Raw genomic sequence first — 22,731 nt, forward strand, 5'->3', positions numbered from 1 at the left:
AAATAATCACACTGCATATCATGTAATGAGAAGAAATAATCTATTTGAAACAAAGAAAAAAGAACCTCTTACTTTAAGGAACAGAACTATGACTTCTGATCTGATGAGTCTTTTGCAACTAGTGGGTACAGTTACCTAGCACAGTTTGGAAGCAAACCATGAAGTTTTAAATAAAAGGGCACGAATTTCTGTAAGGAAGAAAGTACTCCCACAGCACTGCTCTATTTAACAGATAGTGCAGTCTCCAGACACAACTCACAGCCTTGGAGGGAAGGCATTGAGATAAAAACTTAGACATCAGTTTTAGACCAATAGACCAAATATTCTAACTACCAACATTATCAACACACTCATTCTTAGATTGAAACTTAGAAAGATTTCTGGAAAAAACAACCAGCCAACCACACATCAGAAAAATGAAAAAAGGTATGTGTAAGTTTAATGCCCATGTTTTCATTTAACACATCATATTAGCCAACTGACACTTCTAATACACAGTAGCTCCAAGTTCCTGTATAAAAGCTGACTTCTAAAAAATGCAGATGAAATTCTCACCGTGTAATGGGTCCATCATCATCACTAGCCACATTTAGCAACTGTTCCTGCAGTCGCCTCTCTTCACTACGAAGCTGTTTCCTCATCTCTGATAATTCATTTATCACATTCTTTCTTTCTTCTGTAATTTAACACCAATAAAGTGTTAGAGACACTTTCCTGCCTGCCTCGTAAATGCAAGGTGAAAAAAATGACAATGCACTGTTAATTAAAGCGATTAGATATGCACAAGCATTTCATACTTTAGAAACCAGGGGAGAACTTGTATTTTAAGGCAGCAGAAGGATGAAGTCACCAGAACAGCAAAAAGCATTCAAACTTCAACAGAAATGTTCTGCTGCGTTTAAAAAAAGGAAAAGCTAAGAAGCAACTGGATGCTGACAGTAAGCAGCCTTATTCTGCAGTTTGTAAATCTACACAGTTCTCCTGAGAGTTAGAAGACAGGAACTGAGGTGGTATCAACACATAAAACCCATTTCTGTCTCCTAAATCCCTCTGGACAGTTCAAAAGAGAAATATCAATCTGCTTAGTGCCATCTCTTAAGTGTTAAGGAGTTCCAACTTCAACACTTATTTTTAGAGTGTGCTCATGCTGAATTTTCAGAACTACTGTTGGTCTCAGCTGCTGGGCTTTTGTAGTTAGGACAACATTCCTCAACAAGTGTCAAGTTTTACAAATTCCTTGTTTTTCACATTACATACATTCTAGCAAGCACCTTTTAGTTTGACTGCAGAATCTATCAGGTGAGCAAGTTTTACCAGTTTAAATGCTCCTACACAAGAGTTAATCCATATTTCTTCATTTCTTTCAATTTCCATGAGCTGCATGAAGAACCTCTTTCCTAGTGGAAGAGCTACAACAAACCCAGGTACTGACTACATTTGTAGGACAGCACTTACTGTTACACTTCATGTGTTTTTGCAGTGAAGGCAGTACCTACCAAGTGCTCGCAACTGATTTCTTCTAGCTGGGACAGGTGGAGAAGGAGCTCTGGGTTGTGGAGGATCCTAATCATCAGAATGAACACAAAATGTTAACACGTCATAGTAAGCAACTACATCAGCCATAGCAGCCTTTTATTTCCTTACTTTATGTCCAACTTATTAACTACCACTACTACCAGCAAAAAGAACAGTAACCTAGCAAGTCATTAATGCGTAGGGCTTTGTTTGTTTGTTTGCTTTTTAAATCTGATCTTTTAAATGCATTAAGCAAGGTATAGCAATATGAACTGTAACACACTCAGATCTGAACACAGCTGTGCTATGTGCTGGAAGGACATACAGATAAACAAATTGGTTTTAGACAAGGTTTAAAGTCTTAAAACATTTTCTGAAACTGCACTATATTTTGCCAAATTATCACTTCCTGGTAAACCCATTTAAAGAACTTATAGTCCAATTCATTCCTACATACATAATAAAAACAGTTTCCAATAAAAAGTCAGAAATGTAGCTCAAGATTCACAGTTATTTAATCTACTCTACTCATCACAGGAGGAATTTTAAAAAAATACAGAAGGTGAAGTGTAGCAGCAAACTTTTTGTACTTTCAGGAATACAAAACAATGCCCACAGTCAGGTTGCAAGTCTGAGCTAAGTTCTTTTCTTAGTGAACATTCTGGATTACTGCATTCACAAGCAAGAACCCAGCAACAAACTGAATGTGAGAAAAAAACCTCAGCTGCTCATCTCTTTGCCATCACTGTAACCCTCCTTTGGAGGCTCTCTAATATCTTTACATCCTTCTGTTGTGGTGCCACGCATGCAGTGCTCAAGGCAAGGCCACAAAGCACAGAGCAGAGTGGGACAATTCATTCCTTCAACCAGCTGACGAGGATCCTTAGATCTCTGGAAAGCTGAACAGAGCATCTACTCTGAAAAACAAGAGGCTCTTCACTACAGAAAGCACACAATGTGCAGAAAAAAATTAAAATAAGACACTCCAAACAATTCTTATGTTCTCAATAACATTAAGCTTTACAGCCATTAAATAACAATAAAGACCATCTCTAGTTATTCATTGTGTTCCAGTGAACAAATGGGCAAAGAGGAAAAACTGAGTAGGATTTCACATGCTGCGCTGACTTGAATATAGGTAAGTAGAATGACAAAATATCCCAAGTTGGAAGGAACCCACAAGAATCATCAAGTGCAAGATGACTAGAAAAATCCTACTTGTGAGTAGTAAGATATATGGCTTTCAGCTGATGGAATCCTCTCTTCTTTTCTTATTGACTTGTTCTGAAGAGCAGGAATGACAGGAGAAGGTTTCCTCGAGAACTGTAAGGAGTAAAGAAAGACTGGAACTACTTTCCTAAAGGCTCTAAAATATACATATATTATACACATCAAGAGTTTTGTTAACATGCTTCATTTGACAGTAAAATGCTTTTATTTATTGCTAATTGAAGCATTTTTATACTTAATATTAACTTTAACTCTTAACCCCATAAAATGATTGCAAAAATAATTTCATGTGATTTTATTTACTACATATAGAAGTTTTAATATGCGTTTCTGTGTTGCATGTCTTTTTCAGTTACAGTTGTTACTTTTTATTTTTCTTATTTATTTTATTTATTTATTTATTTTTTAAACTCCAGCCAATTCCATTGTATTTGTTTTAGGGAAATGCTTTGTAGAAATACAGAAGAGAAACAGTTCTGTAATTTATATTGCCTATTATAACTTTGTAATGGACTTCTCATCCAGGTCAAAGGAAAATAATTAAATTACAAAAAGCCTCTTTGCTGAAGATACACTGTCCTTCAGTCCCCTAAAATATTTAATAACTTCTCTTTGTGTTTGGTCCTCAGCAAAAGCAGGCTAAGGTTCCTCATAGCAGATTTAAAAAAAACAGAGTGCAGCTTACTAATATGGACATTGCTCTATAGTACTTTTAAATGAAACTTTATCAGCAAGATAAGGCTCCACTGTCCTGTGTCTGATATTTTCCCATCAGCTGTACTGCACCTGCTAAGTGTACTGGAGCTGAGGAGGCCAAGAAGGGAGCAATACTGGCAGAGGTTTCTGAAATCATACTCTCTTTTCAAAGCAGTTATTCTTATAAATTAGGAAGTAATTGGTATCTTAGAAAGTAACTGAAGCATTACCATTTTCTTTTCCTCTTCTATCTTGGCATCTTTTTCCTTCTCAAAATACTGTTTAAGTTGTTCATCTCGCTTTTCTTCTTTTTCTTTCCTTCTTTTTTCTGCCTCTTTTTGTCTTTCTTCATCTAATCGAATAATTTCTCTGTTTTTTAACCTTTGCTGTAATAAAAACATTATCCATACCTTAAAGAAGATTCAACAGTTTTAAGGTTTTGCTTTTTTTCTTGGAGAAATTAGAACTCAATTAAGCTGTTAGTATGAAATATGAAAGTATATTCCACAACATTCAAATTCAAATCCAAAACAGTGCCATGAAGATAATCATCTGCAGTCCTGGCTGTATAAACATTTAACAGAATTTCTCATAACTTCAATACACGTCAGTTTTTGTCCCCAGATCCACGTCAGTCAGCCAAATTGTAGGCCACCATTTCTAGAAGAAGCACAACATGACAGCAGTGCCCACAGAGAAAGGTCACAGCTTTAATCTTCCTATGAAAACCAGTTGCTTCCTATGCTACCGATGCCCCATTCTCTTATCCAGAAAACCCATCCAACTAAACTGTGCATAAAGAACAAAGTTTCAGAAATCCCAAACTACACCTTCCCATGTAACGTTTCCTAACCACAAAAGATACTGAAAGATTCTCCCAGATCTGATGGCCCTCCGTCCTTGTCTCAGAGTTATTTATGAGACTTTGAATTACACAAATTCATTCAATTTTCCACATCTGATCGATAAAGTTTGAGTTTGAATTAAATCACAAGTTCACCTTGTGACAAATACTTATTAGACTTGAAATACTTATTAGACTTGCTTGGGATTCTTCCAAAAAAAGTAGTATTTTATCTCAAAGATACATTCTGGCCAAATAATCAAACACGCTTTCTGAAATAAGCTGCATTCAGAATACAAAAACTGCATTAGAGCTAGATGGAAGAGACTAATGAACATAAGTGTGTTTCTGTTTGTTTTTAATTGACTGATTTGACAAAACTTATTGTAGTGGCCTCACTGACAATTTTCTTTTAATATGAGTGTGCCTCTGACAGATATAAAACTAAATTTTTTTCTGAGAAGAATTAATGATATTTCAAGTTGGCAGCACACTATAAAAAGCGAGAAGAACGTGCATTAAAAATGATCATTTCCTACAATTTTTTTCTCCTCTGATTAATGTAAGCTACTTTAATTACAGAGGCAACTTCACAATACTTCTAACTTTACCCTCTTGATCTAGAAGACAAATACTTCAAAGGGTTAAATTAGGATGAAAGAAGTGCAGAGATCAAAATATTACACCTCCTCCTCTTTCCTTCTTTTCTCTTCTTGTTCATCTTCATATGCTTTTTGAATTCTCCTCCTCTGTTCAGCTAGTCGTTTCTCTTCTTTTTCTTCTTCCAGTCTAAGTTTTTCTCGCTCTGCTTCTTCCCTACGTCTCTTTTCATCAATCTAGAAAACAAAACAAAGAAGTATTCAGCTATCAACAGACAGCAGTAATCTCATAAACATCTCCCATCGTGAATATCTACAGAACTTTGAATCTCTGCTCATGCAACCAACAATTGTATGCAACAACTGAAAGATCTCAAAGGCCAGCCTATGTTTCAATTTCAGGATTCCTTTAAAACAAGCCAGTACTTCACTGTTTCTTTTTGGCCACTATTTACTGAACCATCTTTCAGTACAAACACTAATTATATGTGCTAGTAATAAAATCTGAATATTTGCAAACACTTTCCTCTGGAGGTACCGAAATAACACTTTACCAAACAAATAAGAAGATGGGAAACCAAAGAAAAAAGACACAGTGATTGTCATCTTCTTTTCCACAATTGTATTTATAGACTCACTGTCGACTTACTGCAGCCAAAGCCCATTCTTAATTACTTTTGGTAGCCCTATACACGTAAAGGACTCAAGCTTTTCATTCATTAAGAGATACACATCACAGAATGGCCTGGGTTGCAAAGGACCACAATGATCATCTAGTATCAGCCCCCCTGCTATCTGCAGGGTCACCAACCACCAGACCAGGCTGCCCAAAGCCACATCCAGCCTGGCCTTGAATGCCTCCAGGGATGGGGCATCCACAGCCTCCTTGGGCAACCTGCTCCAGTGTGTCACCACCTCTATGTGAAAAACTTCCTCCTAATATCTAATCTAAACCTCCCCTGTCTCAGTTTAAAACCATTCCCCTTTGTCCTATTACTATCCACCCATGTAAATGTTTTTACTTCTAAATTACTTACTATTTCCTTGATATTGTAATTACACTGACATCTAATTCACATAGAGTAAAATTACACACAAAGCTTTACGGACAGAAGACAGAAACTGATAGAACAGCAGTCACACTTTAGAAAGCCATCAACAAATAACCACATTATTACTGTCCCAATGACAATGACAAGTGCATGTCATTCTGACAAACATGCACTTGTAACACGCTCATTTCCAAGGGCAATTTTTTTCCTTTACGCATTTATGTATATAAGCTTGTACTGTATGAACTGCTTGAGAACTCCAAACTGAATTTAGAGAGTCACATTTCGGAAAAGAGACATAATCTAAGTTAATGAAGCCAATTATTAATAGCATCATTTTCATAACCATTTCTTATGAAGGGGAAAAAAAAACAACCAGATTCAACAGCATACAGCTCTCAGCATACAGCCAGCTTGCAGAATTGGCTGCGACACAATAAAACCTTCGGTTAGTCAACATTATCTAATGATTTAATTTGCATGTAATCCCTCTTAAAAGAAATTATTTAACATGACAAGTGGTGTAAGCATTCACCTGTAGACGAAGAAAGTTTTTGTATGACTCTTGTCGCTTCAGTTGTTGTGGAGATGGCGGCTCACCAAACACATTGCCCCGAGCAAAAGGAGAAGTCTGTGCAAATGCAAAACCTAAGAGGGAGATAGGGAAAAAAAAATCCAGCTAAAAATCAAATCGAACTGAAGAGAGCAAACCAGAGTGAAGGAGGAGGAATGTGAGACACAAAGTTACCTTTCACAAAGTAGTTATGACAGCCCTAATTCAAGGCAATAGCTGAAAACAACAGTTGCAATTAAAAGTTTTCACACTGCCTGTCTAAAACGTTTTTACTGCTCATTAATGTGTGAGCTAGATGCCTTGTTACAAAATGACAGCTACAAAAGATTTTAGGATATCATGAAACAAGTCACATATTTTACCCTGAAATCTACAGTTTAAGATGTAAAAAAGTCACAGTGAAGTTAATTAGAATAGCAAACATTCTATATTTCATAATTCTATTGCTTGCCATCTACTCTGATTTAACACACATAGCTCTGTTTCTTGGGTTTATTCAATATTTAAAAACAGAGTATGAGGTAAAGTAGCAATGGATACTACAAACAACAAAGCCAAAAACTGGCAAATAAAATTCTAAGCACTCAGAAAATGAAATTCTGCCATTGTAAGGCACCTTCTGTTCCATGAAATTTGAAGTGTCAGGTCTCTTTGAGCTCAGCAACTTTCTCCACTGTATTGGAAACAACATCACTGGGGACAGGTCACCAAGTAAACCTTCCTGAGTTAAGAATGTGTCATAACCATACAGTCCCAATAGCTCTAGAGAAGAGGATCAACTCAGATAACAGAACAGCCTCTGCAGAACAGAATCTCTACAGGAAGTGGAGGAGAAAGAAAATAAATAAGCGTAAGTTGTGTTCTCTTTTCAACTGATACAGCATAATCCTCATTCTTACCATGTCTCCTCCAAAGGACATAGTGCCTCAGGGGTGTGCAAACACTACAGCTCCACTAAGTTGAGATGAATAGAGCTACAAGCTGCTCTCATGCTCCTCCCTTACTTTTCCCTGTGCAGTGGCTTAACACCCAAGCCAGATGAAAGCAGAAACAAGATATACATTTATTCCCATAGAGACAGACAGGCTTACTTCTACTACTCAGCTCTAATTACAGAATCAAATACTTTCCGGTTAATGCTAGTTTTCCTCACACTGAATCACTGTTTGAATGCTTCCAAAACAGAACTTATATGTGGTTCTTCAGGATGGATTTACTTCACACAATCCATCCTGTGCAGAAATTCACAAGAAAGCTTATATATCATTTAAAAGGCACCAACAAGGCAGACAAGTTACTATGGAATGCATCCAGGAATTAACTTATTGTGTAAAAGCTACTACCCAGCAAGTTCCTGTTTAGCAGGAAGGAGAAAAATGAAATAAAATAGAAATAGTCTAAACAAGGTCATTTTAATGCCTGACTATTTAAGTGGGAGGTGCAAGGCCATCCTGGTCACAACTCTCATCCATATCACCTTCTGTTCTCAGTGTCAATGATCTAACCAGGTGACTCTTGGCTTTAACAGCCTTGCGTGTTCCACCTCTTACTAAATGGTGAAATACACAGTGTATCAGGTAGGAAAAGTGAGACAGCACAGAAAGAAAGGAAAAAGAAGATTCAGGAGTCAACGGTCGTGACATTGAACATTGATCTTGGGAAACAGATTCGTGTTCCAATTAACATCTTTACATACAAGTGCAACAGATGGAGTAGGAAAAAGAAATCAGCATATAAGCTGACCCAAGCAGGGCAGATCCTGGGGACAGGTCTGGAGTATCACAGCACTCTCATTCAGATGTCTCATGAAACATGAGAGAAAGATGCATTTGTTTTTTAAATAAGAAAGTCAAATAGAATCCCTAAAAATTGGAGGCAGTATGCAGGGCTGCATATCTACTTAGTGTACCCATTCCCTCTTTGAACTTAACTATGCCTGTTTCATCTTACGCTATCATCTACCTGCAGGCCATCTCCCCTACTTCTATGGCATTTTTCTCCCACTATACAGTCCTATTTCACTGCACCATTTAGAAGTAAAATACATATGTATCAAGATTTGATTATGTAACTTTGAACCTGGAAAATTCATGTACTGATTCTGACTGTCAACAGTTACTATTTATCACTATGAGACAGATAGGAGAATATATTTTCAGCGCACACAAATGACAGCAATAGAGAAGCTTGCAGAAGAATAATTATATAGACTTCAATGGCACAAAGCACTAATGCTGCTAAAGGACTACAAGAAAGGAGGAAAAGAAACTAGAAGAGTTTGATCACTAAGACCTACAATTAGAGCTATAATAGTGTTCTTAAAAACCTGCTATTTTATTTGTAGATGCTTCTGCGTTCTCAGGTCTTGGTGAGGCCAAACTTAGGTCAACAGATACAATAGCCCTTTTATCTTCGTATAATCTCGCCTCTGGATTATGATACGCATCTTCATTTTGCTTGTGCATCATGTTCAAGTCAGCTGAAGGAAAGGGGAAATAACTGTTTATAGCATTTTGTTCTCACATAAGCACGTTCACCATAGATTCTCAAAAACAGGGCTTTTTAGCAGACTTCATTTCTGGATGCAGCAACTACAGGAACAAAAAAATGTAAGCAAAGATAAGAACATATATGCTACAGTGAAATATTAGTTACAAGGAATTCTTTTGCCAGGAACGATTCCTCACAGCAAACCTCTGCCCCACCAGAAGCTATGAAAAGGAAAGGCAAAGAGCTCAAAGACAAAACAGACTGAAACAGTTGTGATGATGAGCACCTATTTCCTAAAAGCTGTAAAATACTTCTCAGTTTAGAATTGGTATTTTAAGTACTGAATCCCTAGTCTATTTCATTCCTTTAGGGGCAATAACCACAATAAGCCATTAAGGTGTACTGTGGTCTTCATGTCACCTTAATAGTCCAAGTGTTGATGTCTGTGCAAAATAGTGTCATCCAATTTTTTTTTTTTCTTAAGCACATTTCAATCAAGATTTACACACTGCTTATTTGTTACCAGAAAAATCCTGGTCAAAGATACCAATTTCAGCTCATCTTGAAACAGTCACTGTATTACTCCTAAAAGGCTCATTTCCAAAATAAAGACAAAGAAAACCAACCCTACTACATAGTTTCCAAACTATGTTTCAAAATAGTCATTCTGATACATAGGAATCACTGTAGTCATTTAAACACACAGGTTTCAAATACTTGAAATTACATCCCTCTCTGTAAAGGACCTTTTGCATCAGTGTTTCAGAAGCTGTTTACAGACATCTTCAAGAAGGCAAAAGTCACACTGCACAAAATAAGAGACATAGCAGAAACAGCACATTATGTTTGATGATGTTTCACTCCTACCTTATCCTTCAAGTTGCTGAAGTACAATGGGGATAAATAACTTTAGATACATAATCCAGGAAAACTAGCTAACAATCTTCTCTTGGTTCCCCATTCACAAACAAATTTCTGAGGAAGTATATGCACACTTCAGGCTAACACAAGCAATCTCTTTTTCTCTGGCTTACACTACCCACACTGTCAAAAAGCCTGGAGCAAGAAACCAGGTACTCAAATGCTGTGCTTAAAGATAGGCAGTGACAACATCTCTACCTGCTCTGGGGATAAACACGAGCTTCTAAACTTACTATTTGGGCACACAGGTTTTGCAAAGCCTTTGAACCCTACCTCCATCTTCAAATGACTAGCCACATGCCATTGGGGCGTCATAAAATTGAAACTTATTACCTATATATGGACTGTTACCCTGTGTGTGTTCCATGCTTTCAAGATTCTCGTATTTTAGTACCAGAGGACATATTCTGAAAACCTAACGGGAAGGCAGCATCATATTCCAATAGCATGAAAATCAATTTGCATCACACTAGAAATCAACAGTTACATAGCTTTAAGTCTCATCCACTCTGAAAGTCACTGCTTTTATTTGTTTTTGACCATTATTATTATTGCTTCCACTAGTGTATTCAGCTTTCCACAAAATGACTGGTATCATACCCCTGAATGGGGATGAGAAATGCTTGTCTCAAACATCACATTTGACTTCTACTGGATAATTTCTAGAGTCTTCCCTTTCTTTTCCACATTAATTGGAAGCATTTAAATTCTTTCAGCTGGGAGGAGGAATAAGAAAACATCAAGTCCATTTGACTTACTGTTTCTGTGTGCTGTCATTATTACCTCTTGAATAAACGACAGAATCATGAAGGAAGCTGAATCTTTAACACTGAAATCAGGTTGGATATGATACAGAATCAACATGGCATTTAAATTCACCCATGGAAAACCTACTCTAGTTTCCTTATACCATAAGCCTGAAACAAATCCATCTCTCAATCGCTGCTCAAGAGCCAGTATAGCTATTTTCAAGCTAAGATGCTGAAGGCAAGAATTGAACTAGAATAGGCCTACAAGAGATAAATGGCTGCTGAGATGTGGCATAAGTCCTCAAGTCACAGGATCAAATGTGAGCATGCAAACATCTTTCATTCAGCTGAAATGATTGAGGGGATTTCCAAAACAGTTATGGCAATTACATGGAGATAACAGTTCAACAAAAGAAACACTTTGTGGCACTTACTTTAACGTTAAGAAATTCATTTTGAAATGTACGAATCTAGTTGTGCTTACTGAGAACTATTTTAATTTCTGCACAAAACTTTGTTGCTGTTGTGAACCCTACAGCATAACTGTACATAGAGAAAGCTTTGCCTAAACGCAGGGACTATGTCCAGGATCCAGAATTACAAGTTTGAGTTGTACATCTACCTCTGATTTACAGAAGGCTATAATCTGGGCAAGTTGTTCATCTGCCATCTCCCAGCCTGCTGCTCCCATCTTGCATAAAGCAGTGCTTAGAAATAAAAGAAATAAAATTTTAAAACATTACTGACAAACTGCCATTTACACAACCATTTGCCAGCAGTGCTACTTGGAGATTTAAGTATTCCACTTAGGTTTAGATATTTATTCTAACATTTTCCATGTCACAAGTAAAGCTTTCTAAAAACCTGGAAAATGTTTATATAAAAGCCTCCAGAACAGACCTCAGCCTATTTCTACTGCAGCTTTTTTCTTTTTACCCTTTACTTTTGCATTTGTTCTTTTTTTTTTTTTTTTAAATAGTACCCTTTGAATCATTCTACTGAAATGAAATCGATTACTTAAATATTCCCAGAGCGCATCTGCTTAAAACAAGTATTTGTGTTCGTAAATAAAGCATTATCAGTGCTACAAAACATGAAATAACATATGTGAATAAAGCCCTTACAGGAGCAAGAGAATCCTCAAAAGACAGCCCATAGTTTTGGCAAACGTACTTATCAGATTTCCTTTTGCATCTCTGAGAGGAGCTCCACCACCACCTTTTCCCCAGGGGTTGTAATTCCTCATTTCTGCTTCTAACTTGGCTTCGTAACGTTCTTTCTCTTCTTTCTCTTGTCTGCGTCTTTCCTCTCTCTCCCTTATCTAAAAAGAAACAATTCAAAATTAATTGCTTAAAAATATCACAAGGCATATAATTTGATTAAAAAGCCAAAGAAATAAGGTGAGTGCACTCATCCCCCCACCTGTATCTAATAAACTTCATTTCACTGCCTACCAGGCAGACAGAACACCAAACTGTCACAACACGCAAGTACAGTTGTGTGTGATCACAGAGGAACACTTTGGAAGTCTTCCAAATATTCATGTCTGACACCTGCAGTCCCTGCATCGAAAGTCCCACATTCTTGGATCTTATGATAGAGGAGGTTGTACTGCTTCTCAGTCTGACATGTTTTGTTCAGCCTAAACTCAGAGATGGGATAAAGACTTTTACCCAGAAACAATAAGAGAATGTGATACAATTCTGAAACTATTCATTAAACAGCTGTACTACAGTAAGACATGACGATACATGCAAATAATGCATGACTGCTCATATGGTTTGTTTTCCCTTGAGACTGCATTAAATACACATAACAGTGTCCTTACTACTTCATGTAGCTCTCATAAAGACAACAGCCGTTAAAAAACCAATCTAACTTCTATTCAAAGCTCCTGAAACACACTGCTATTTCTGTAGCTAAATTACGTTAGCACATTAAGTTTATTCCTTTCATGCATCAAATAAATAAAAATAAGTTTCCCTTTATCACAGAATGGCTTGGATTGGAAAGGACCTTGAAGATTACCTCCTTCCAACTCCCTGCCATGAGCAGGGTTGCCACCCACTACATCAGGTAATCAGACAATTTTGAATGAGACGCAATGAGTCAAAACAAAGACACTTCCAATCTGAAGACTTGTTTCCATGCTTAGATACATGATTTAGCAAAGGGTTGTTAGAGTCAGGGTAGTATGGTTAGGTTGAGGTTGGACTTGTTGATCTTTAAGCTCTTTTCCAACCTACCAATTCTATGATTCTATGGCTTTGTGTACAGTGAGAAAATGAAAGAATGTACAGTATATTCTGCTCGCTTTTAAAGATATGCAGAATTATAGCTTTGAAAAATTATCTTGTCAGGATTGCCAGATCTTTATGTCAAATTGTGCAGTATCTCACGTGGCAGTAAGCTTGAAAAGCCTGCTGTTTACCTGAAGAGCTAAAATGAGCTAAAGAAAGGTCAGAAGACCAGCAGAAAGGAAACAATGGAGAGAGGGAGGGTTAAGAAGGCTTTTTTACTAGCAAATGGAACGAATATCTCTGAAAGAATACTACAGTTACAACCATTACATGTTAACAAGAAGAAAATGTCAGCAGCTTTGTAACTCAGTACCTGCTGCTGCAATTCTTGCTGATAAGACAACGTTGCCTCTTTGGAAGGCTTTGACTTTTCTTCAGAAAATACTCCTATGCTTCTTCGTCTGTCTCCTGTACTCCTCTGTCCAACGTTACTTCTGAAGCAGAAATCCACACATATAAAAGTGGAAAACATCAAACATAGGTTCAAAAGGGAAGGGGAAAAAAATTAAATAAAAAAAGCTCTGACCAAAATACATTACAGCCTAAGCAGTTTATCTATACAAAACAGAGAAGTTCACTGGATTATTTAGATAGAGATTGTTAAATGTAAGCTTGAAGAGTAGCCTTTAACACACTTTAATTCAATATACCTTGTTAGCAAACTACTTCCAGTATGAAAATCATATCAACACAGAGAAATGCAAACAAAGATCCAATGCTGACAAAGAATAAATAATATACATATAGAAATAGTATAAATTATACAACAAAGAATAAACATAATTACTTACACAGATGGCTCTACTGGGGCTTGGGCTAAAGGAGGATCCAGGTTAGGTGTGGGTTGCATTCCCATCATACCTGTGCCATCTGCAAAGTAAAACAATCAAAACCACTGTATTTGACATCTGTATTCATACTGAAATAGGAAAGATAGTACTGTGCCACAGCAGGGCTTGAAATCACTACACGTACTATTGCTTCAGTCCGAGACAGTAAGAAATGCAACTCTAAAACAATGTCATACTTTCAGATTTCATGTCCTAGCTATATCCTACTTTGTGACAATCTTAACCCTGCAGGTGAACTTTAAGCATTCATTTGTTTAATACTCTAAACAGTAAGCCATTGATGACAAGACTAAAAAGAAACTTCTAGAGGTTCAAGATCACAGATTCCCATCTTACTTTTTCCTTGTAACTTCAAAGATCTATCAAGCCATAAGCTACTACCGTTCAAGGAGAAATTTATAATGGGGGGCATAAGACTAAAAAGCTACTGCTTTTAAATATCTAGCATTCACAAAATTCCCAACTGACATCAATCCCATTAAAAACTATCATCAAAAGTTTTCTTTGTTCTGTATTTTAGTTCTTTCTATGGAGGTATCAGAGCAATTTTTTTTTTTTAGAATTCCCCCCTTCCCAAAAACCACACCAAACCTTCCCTAATCACATTTATGTCACTCATTAGACCATCATAAGCAAAGGGTAAATTAAAAAAAAAAAAAAAAAAAGCACACTGGTTTACTTAATATAACTCCTTCAAAAATACCTACATCTGAAATCACAATGAAACCAGGACAAACAATTAACCACAAAATCATTTTAGTAATTTAAAAAAAGTTCCTATTATTGAAGCTACAAAGAAAATAATGTGTTCAGAGTAATGGCTAAGCAACTGATCTTAAAGTCCTAAGACTTCTGGAAGCTGTAGCTTCTTTTTGCATCATTCAAAACCAATACTGGAGAAAAAAAAAAAAAAAATCTACTTTTCATTCTCACATTCAGCACACACCTAAGAGCTGGGTACAAGCAGTTGTTACTAGTTAAATTATTCATCAGTTAACTTGGTTAAAGACAGTTATCTGAATCACTTACATCCAACCCATCCAAAATCATCAACTTACAATATGCAAGATTGGGATCCAAAGGATTCCTTGCTCCATAGAAGTAATACGCATCATCGTAAGGTGTTCTATAGTTGTCTGTCAAAACTGGTGGTGGAGGTGGCGGCATAGGGGCGAGCCTTAAAGAAAACAGGAACCATTTTTGATTTGAACTGAACAGAGATCACTTAGAGAAATAATAGAAAAGAAAGAGAGGGAATTCACTGTGGGAAAATGTAGCTCAATCCAAGAACTCTCATTAGTGCCACGTAGGAACAAGATACAATAAATCTCAATAAGGAGTCAACCTTCCCTTAGGGAGTAGCAAGTGAACCACACTATTCTAGAAATAAGGAGTGTAAAGGAAGCCCATCTTCTTTAACTGGTTCAGATGATGATATTTGCAGGTTATCTCTGCAACAGTAAATAAAACACGCCATGCAGCAGTCTCTGACCAAAAAGCAAGCAGCACAGCTTTAGCTGTGGATGTCTCATCCCTGGAGGTTTTCAAGGCCAGACTGGACAGGGCCCTGGCAGTGTGATCTACTGTGCTGCAATTCTGTCCACAGCACGGAGGCTGCAATTCGATGGTCTGTAAGTTCCCTTCCAATCCAAGCCATTCTGTGACTCTATGATAATCCACCGTAAGAAAACCCTAGGTATGCAATGTTATGTCAGTGCAAAGTAATTTACTATTAAGCTCTTTTTTGTTAATATTTTAATATTACTTCCATCTTCATTAGTTCCTTGGAGAAGGATTGACAACACCGCTGAGCTCTGCCTTTCTAAGTAGCAGCAACATGATGAACACTGAGCTTATTTAACATGCAAAAATCAAGATGATGATCAAGCACCTGGGAGCTGCCATTTCACCAAGAGCGCTGGCTAGCCCTCTGTGAAAGTCTTCATTCCCTGGAGAGACAGAAGGCATGGACACTGGAGTTTGGAAAGCAACCCTGGGCCTTTCAGGTGGCAATTTCTCTTCAGAAGTTCTTGCTGTCAAACCAAACTGCTTCAATCTATTCGGCTAATGGAGAAAGAAAAGTAGTAGAAGAAAAAAGTATGTAACATTTTATCAACATAGAATATTCTGAACCTCCATTTAGGTTGTGTTAGTACCACTAGTACCTAATTACTGTTCACGTTTCCTGTAACTGCTTTTTTTTTTTTTCCCCCTTCTTGGGGAACTACTGGAAATCTTTTACTACAAGGAGATCTAATATGTTTACCATAGATTTAAAAATAATCTCCACTGCTGGTTTCAGGAATTATATTGCCCTAATCATTATCCAGGAAGAAGTATTTACTTATCTGTAGTAGAGCTTAACTACAGCTGCCAGTTTCCTGCACTGACAGCATTCTCATATTAAACAAAGTTTATGAAATCCATCCCCCCTCTAACATTGAGATCATAATCAGTAGGAATAAAGACAAACACACACTGAGACTTTCTCCAATAAACATTTCTTTGCAATGTCATTATGTTTGAGGTTCCTTTAGATTTTTTTCAAGCAGAACAATTACACTTTTAAAAATATTATTTCTTAAGTAACAAATGTTTATTGATAACTGGCAGCCTCAGAAAATGGTCAAAGGCAACATGCAAGTAGAACAAAGGCATGCAAGTCGATTAGTTTCACAACTATCCTACCACACCCACAAAGCCCCTACACCACCTGCTACACATAAGTACTTTAACATCTGTTTAAATGAACCACTGTAACAGAAGACCAAAAAACCCACCATATGCTATGTAAGTAAAAATCAGACTGTTTCTGAATTTACCAGTCCTAACATTGTAGTGCTTCAGCTACCGTGCATGCAGAGACAGTAATATTAGCACCAGCTAAATATTAAATATCTAACAGCAAACTGCATGTCCTACAACAGGAAAGTGTTTCAGCAAAATATTAAATGTTTACCTCCTCATCACTTAGCTGCAAGACAGTATATACAAGGCAGTTAGTACTCACCAATCATGGACTACAGCATTAAGATTAGAATTCACAAAATCTAGATTTTTTTTTATTATTATTTAACATTTAACTTCAAACGCCTAATTGTGAATACAAGTAACAGCAATTTAAAATTCTAAAGCTATCTACAGACATTTTTGGTTTTTATTTTTTATTTATTTATTTATCTTATTTTTTCAAATCTGTGATATGGAGCAGGAGAACATTTAAAGCAGTCTTTCTCACTAACAAGTTTAACATCAAGAGTTCCCAGCATCCCCCAGATTTCAGCTCTGGGACTAATTACAGAGGTAACTCTGGCAGTCAGTTTATCTTGAGGATTGTTTTCTTCTAAACAAGCAGTAAACACAACAGTCTCCTTTTATATATTCTGAATCAAGCACTATTATTTAAGCTACCTGGAAATAATCAAGAAAACCACCTCATTAGAATCTCTCCTCAAGATGCAATTTAAAGTTAACAGTGAGCGTTGCTTAATGGATATCGCAACTCTACTTAATCAAAGGCTTTTGGCCAAACTAATGGTTTTTAAACATGTCCTGAACTTACTCTGGATGTAACTTTGCTCATACAAGTACTTCTCAGTCCCTGAGATGCATGCAGAATACACAGTGCTTCCCCACAGTACGCATATGACTGCTCAGGTTTGATCAGAAATGCTCGCTGCAGCCAAGATCAGCAGCATCCTCTGCTCAGTTTGTCTTCTTTTCCTGTATAACTCTCACACATACACTTCAACCCTCTCCTTTTCAATATCTGAATTCCCAGTTAGCTCTAACCCAACTAAAGCAACAAAAGAGATTTGGCAAAAATGCCACCTAAACAAACCAAATCAGTTTGTGGAAAGAGTTCAAACTGACATCACAGATGCTTTCAGCAGAGAGGCCAGGAACATGCAGCTGGAACATGACTGTGCCCTATCTCCCCACGTAAAGCAAGAATTCTGGTTCTGCTTAGCTGTTTATTTAGTTGCAGTTTCTGTCTCCTGCCTCAAATGCTGACTTTATTGCTGACAGTAAGCTGCAGCAATACAGTCAAATTCATTTTTTAGAAAAATGAGAGCTCCTTTCATGCCTCTCTCCAGAAGTACCTCAAGTTCCTTTCTACACTGTACTTTCCTCAAAAAACAGTACCACTGATAACTTAAGCTGGTAACCAGTTCAACTAACAACCACTTTACTCTTGCTTGAGAAAGTTATCCATCCTTTATCTCCAGTAGCAGACATCTACAGCACCCAAGATGCACTGGCTTTGGCCTCTTAAAAAAACAAAACACACATGCAAATGACGTGCAAATCATCATACTTGTGTGGCAAGCAATCTGCCATGGATGTTTCTGGCACTGACAGTCCACTCTCATATACGGGATAATCAAAATTTTTACTAGAATTACCCTAATAAGGAAGTGGAGGCAGTGGTAGCTCTGCATTTGGTCTTACAAGTAATACAACATTAAACATCTTTTTAATTAAATCACATAAAAATGCTTTTGCTCCTTAACATTACATAAGAGAAATCCCACATAAGTAGGGAAAAAAACAAAAAACACCCCATATTCCTCACCTTCTTTTCTGGGTCTATAGCCCCAGAAGCAGCAACTGAGAGCTCAAGTTCCTTCTCACTGTTTTTAATAACAACAACAAAAAAAGAATCAAATCAGAAAGCAGTAACAACTAGACTTATTTTTTTCAAAGCACAAACATCACAGCTCTGAAATGGCTATAACTCTGAAAACATAGAGTTCTTGCATTGTAACACACTTCTATTTGATTTCTTCTGGAGTCAGGATAAGTTTTTAATAAACATACTCAAATAAATTACTCAGAACTACAATAAATAATATACTGTAATTTCCAGTCCCAGGTTTGTTCAGTGTGTACAATTTTCAATCACAGTGAAGCTGTCAGAAATAACTTTTTAATTCATTATCCTTCCATTGGCCTAACGGTGTGTTTGTGTATATCTCCATTGTCACCCAGCAAGCAACTACTAATACATAAGCAAGAAATTGGTATGTTATTATTCTGCATAAGTCATATGGTTGAGAACTTTGAAAGTGAAAGGTTACTTTCTTAAACTGGAGAGGAATAAAGATTCATTTTCAACTTCTCAAAGTAACTGCTCACTCTTTTACCATCAAGAAAGCTGAAAACTGGTGAATTTACTGAAAACTAAAGTTCCCATGCCCCCAACTTAATTAGATGTAATTAACCTAGCTAGCTTGAAAATTATCACATCCAGTTAATGAAATTCCTTTAAATTTCAGATATCCTCTCTTAAAAATAAAGTAACTTTCCATTACCGCCTCTTATTTCGCTGTTGTTCAGCCATCTGTTCAATTAATTCTTGCCTGTATTTCTCCTTTTTCCTTTGGAGAAGTTCTAGGTCTTGATCACCTAATGGAAATGGTCACACAGTACATAAACCCTTCACAAAATACACAAACGTAGTTGGGCAAACGCACTGCAAGTCATTCAAATCAGAAACATGAAACACAGCACGGTACGCCATGAGGCAATTGTATAATTATAACATCTGTATATTCACTGATTGAGAAACACACAAGAAAGTTAGGCTAAGTAAGATTATCATAATAGGAAGATAATAAGTGGAAAATGCTTACTGATGCTGTAGGCTCACAATATCTTCCATGAGGAGCAATCTCCAGGAAGAGATCCTTCCTCAGTGGCAGTCAGCACTTAAATGGGAATTACGGGAGGCGGAGCCAGGCTCCACTCCTTCTGGCAGCACAGATGAATTGCCTTCACCTGTGCTCCCAGGGCTGACTATTGCTTGCCTCAGGTGGTCAATCAGAGGTTCAGGCCATGATTCAGCAGTTCCCATACAGGCAACACAATGACTGAAGAAATGTTACTTCAATTTTATGTTATTTTTAATTCTTTCCCTCTTACGCTCCTCCGCTAAGGAAGCTGCACTGTGGCATGTCCAAATTATGAAGCTTTGGATAAAAAGAAAGTTAAAACAAAAAACAGCCAAACCCATGGGGGAAAAAAGCGTACTTTTAAGATGGTTTCCATGACTACTATGAATTAGAGAAGTACTGGCAGATATGCATGTGTTAAAGGAAAACAGTGATTACATCTCATGGGGATTTTATGAACTTGGAAAAAACCCTCCAGTTTTGGTAATTTCTCCAGTGTATATGTGGAGCTTTCTATTAATAATAGATTACAAAGCAAACAAAAATAAAAAAACATAACTCTAGATCATCAGTGACTTAGACCTGACTAGTGAAGCGGGCTGGAGAAAGAAGGTTAAAAAAAAAAGAAGGAAAATAAATACCCACGATTCACATTTGACTCAAGTTTCAGTTATTGTGCTGTGAGTGCAAAGTGACCCAAGTATGCAAGGGAACCTCACGGCTTGTGACTGAAATCACTTCCTATTTCCACATATTTCAACTTTCACACAACCTAGTTATAATCTTCTGTGAGGAAGACAAAGTCGTAACTCAGGTGAGTACAGTGAGATGTTTGCAAGCAGGTTGGAGAGGCTGACAGTTACAGCACTGTGATTTTAACTCTGCCTTCAAACCACTGAAAAAAATCATCTAGCCACATACACTGAAGATCAGGTACACTCATATGTAAAAATAAACAGAAACTAATGCTGACATCATGCAACAACAAATTATCCAATTTTGCCACCAACTAAAATCTAGCCTGCCTTCAAAGGCTTGCATCTGAAAAATCAATTTTCTTGTTCCTGCCTTATTTTATGATTGTAGCTAGAAATGCTGTTTTTTCAGCAGTACTTCTCTCCAATAAGCTCAATAATGATGTTCACTGATAAATATGATGGCTACATTTAAGCATCAGAATTGTGTGTTTTTGCACACAGTTGTGAACACCACCCATTCCCATACTTCTGCAATTCATTTTGGAGTATCAGGTTCTGGTGTATCTGAAAATGTACAGGTTAATGTTTCGCCAACATTCTGTATTATTACTCATTAAAAAAAAAAAAAAAGATAAATGTAAGAATGTATCTGGGCTTTACCCTGATAACAACTAAGAAGAAACTTGGGCCCTTCAGAATTAATTAGAAAGCTCTACAAACTTAACTTAAGGTCTAGTTTTTACTAGTATTATTTTCTCTTCGTAAATAACACTTATTTACCAGTATCAGGGAAAATAAGTATGAAGAAAAAATGAACTGCACAAAGAAAAGCTAATTATGTCATTAGATAAGTTTCTATACATACCAAGAATGAGGCCAGTAGCATATGTCATTTCAGGAGCAGATTTGGCAGGTTCATTAGCTAAAGAACTAATCCGTGCCTGATTTCTGGCAAAAACAAACAAGAAAACAGAAAGATTAGACTTGAGAATTTAGTTACGCTTTGTGTAAAACGTGACAGGTGCATTTACATCTTAGCTTAGTAGCTTAGCTGAAAGAAAAGTAATTTTGGATTAGGGATTTTAAACAGGGCTTTTCATCTCACCATGATTTTGTAGTACAAAACACATTTTATACCAGACCTAAAATTTCCAGTTCGCGAGATCCGCTGCACGTGTGATCTCTCCTTTAATTCGTCTTCATAATCTGCAGGAAGATCTCTTACTATTCCATCCAGATCGGGCCTTAAAGAAATAGAAAATACTCAACCATACTTGCCTAAAAACACCTAATCTGAAATGAAAGGTGCAGCAGATGGATCCTCAGCCTGATTGCACACTGGATAACAGAACCAATTTGGAAAATACTACACAATTTTTTTTTTAGGAACAATTCATTTTGCTAGCATTATCAGAGCAACACTTTGTCTGGAATTCAAATTCCCAAGTCTGCCTTCAAGCCAAAGGGATACCACATCTCTCACAAAATATCTTTTTACTTGAATGTCTGGCTGACTGCATGCTAGCTGGACTTTCCCATGTAGAATTTACTTTTCCTTACAAAAACAGATATTCTGCTCACAGCAAGGAAGACACTGAGGCCCTGGAGCATGTTCAGAACAGGGCAATGAAGCTGGTGAAGGATCTGGAGCACAAGTCTTATGAGGAGCGGCTGAAGGAGCTGGAATTGTTCAGTCTGGAGAAAAGGAGGCTCAGGGGAAACCTTATCATCCTCTGTAACTACCTGAAGAAAGGTTATGGCAAGGTGGGGGTCAGCATCTTCTCCCATGTAATGAGCAATAGGACTAGAGGGAATGGCCTCCAGCTGCACAAGGGGAGGTTCAGGTTGGACGTTTATTCCCAAAAAGAATGGTCATGTGCTGGAATGTGCTACCCAGGGAGGTGGTGGAATCATCATCACCAGGCGTTCAAGAACTATCTAGATGTTGTACTAAGGGACCTGGTTTAGTGGGGAAATACTGGTGGCAGGTGGACAGTTGGCCTAGATGATCTTGGAAGTCTTTTCAAACCTTGGTGATTCTATGAAATCCTTCACTGCAGAGCCAGTTTCCCTGACAAGTTTTATTACTCTTTGTTGTGTACACTGATATGACTACAATCCTACCACTGGTGGCAACCCTAGACAAGATCTCAGAAGTGATGCAGGATCACACGCTTAGGCATTTGGACTGCATTGATTGGAACTCATCTTGCTCTTAATCCCAGATTAACAGGATTAATGGATTAAGCCTACAACAACTTGAACCACAGCTGTTGGGTAAATGTAGTGAAACAGTCATTTCAGCTTTTTTAATGACAGCCTATTGTTCACTATGCACCTGACAACATTCGATCAAGATTAAAGACAGGTAATATGGTGAATACCTAAATTCAGGAGCTGAAGTTCAAAGAAATAAAAAAGAAACTCCAAATAATTCCAAAGATGCTAAAAACTGCACAAGCACATGAGAGTTTTTCCTGAAAACATCTAGGGTAGCTGAATTTTTCTAGCCCTGAAAATTAGTCTGTAATGAGAAT

General features: G+C 37.2%; 1 protein-coding gene across 9 annotated transcripts in view; it reads right to left on the bottom strand.

Annotated features, from left to right (window-relative positions):
• CSPP1 (centrosome and spindle pole associated protein 1) overlaps nt 1-22,731 on the bottom strand; it is a 56,054-nt gene that overhangs the window by 15,440 nt on the left and 17,883 nt on the right. For 6 of the 9 annotated variants that reach the window (XM_048940430.1, XM_048940431.1, XM_048940434.1 and 3 more), the window contains 16 exons: nt 21,337-21,438; nt 21,060-21,142; nt 19,137-19,230; nt 18,398-18,455; nt 15,713-15,885; nt 14,880-14,998; nt 13,762-13,840; nt 13,284-13,404; nt 11,844-11,991; nt 8,837-8,989; nt 6,472-6,584; nt 4,972-5,121; nt 3,672-3,827; nt 2,734-2,838; nt 1,497-1,563; nt 556-676 (listed from right to left, as the gene is read on the bottom strand). In XM_048940430.1, the coding sequence (XP_048796387.1) occupies nt 556-676; nt 1,497-1,563; nt 2,734-2,838; nt 3,672-3,827; nt 4,972-5,121; nt 6,472-6,584; nt 8,837-8,989; nt 11,844-11,991; nt 13,284-13,404; nt 13,762-13,840; nt 14,880-14,998; nt 15,713-15,885; nt 18,398-18,455; nt 19,137-19,230; nt 21,060-21,142; nt 21,337-21,438 (1,842 nt within the window). The remainder of the gene's footprint in view (nt 1-555; nt 677-1,496; nt 1,564-2,733; nt 2,839-3,671; nt 3,828-4,971; nt 5,122-6,471; nt 6,585-8,836; nt 8,990-11,843; nt 11,992-13,283; nt 13,405-13,761; nt 13,841-14,879; nt 14,999-15,712; nt 15,886-18,397; nt 18,456-19,136; nt 19,231-21,059; nt 21,143-21,336; nt 21,439-22,731) is intronic. The other 3 variants (XM_048940433.1, XM_048940438.1, XM_048940432.1) reach the window with 2 other exon arrangements.

The sequence above is a fragment of the Lagopus muta genome, chromosome 3 (genome assembly GCF_023343835.1).
Source record: "Lagopus muta isolate bLagMut1 chromosome 3, bLagMut1 primary, whole genome shotgun sequence".
Lineage (NCBI taxonomy): Eukaryota > Metazoa > Chordata > Aves > Galliformes > Phasianidae > Lagopus > Lagopus muta.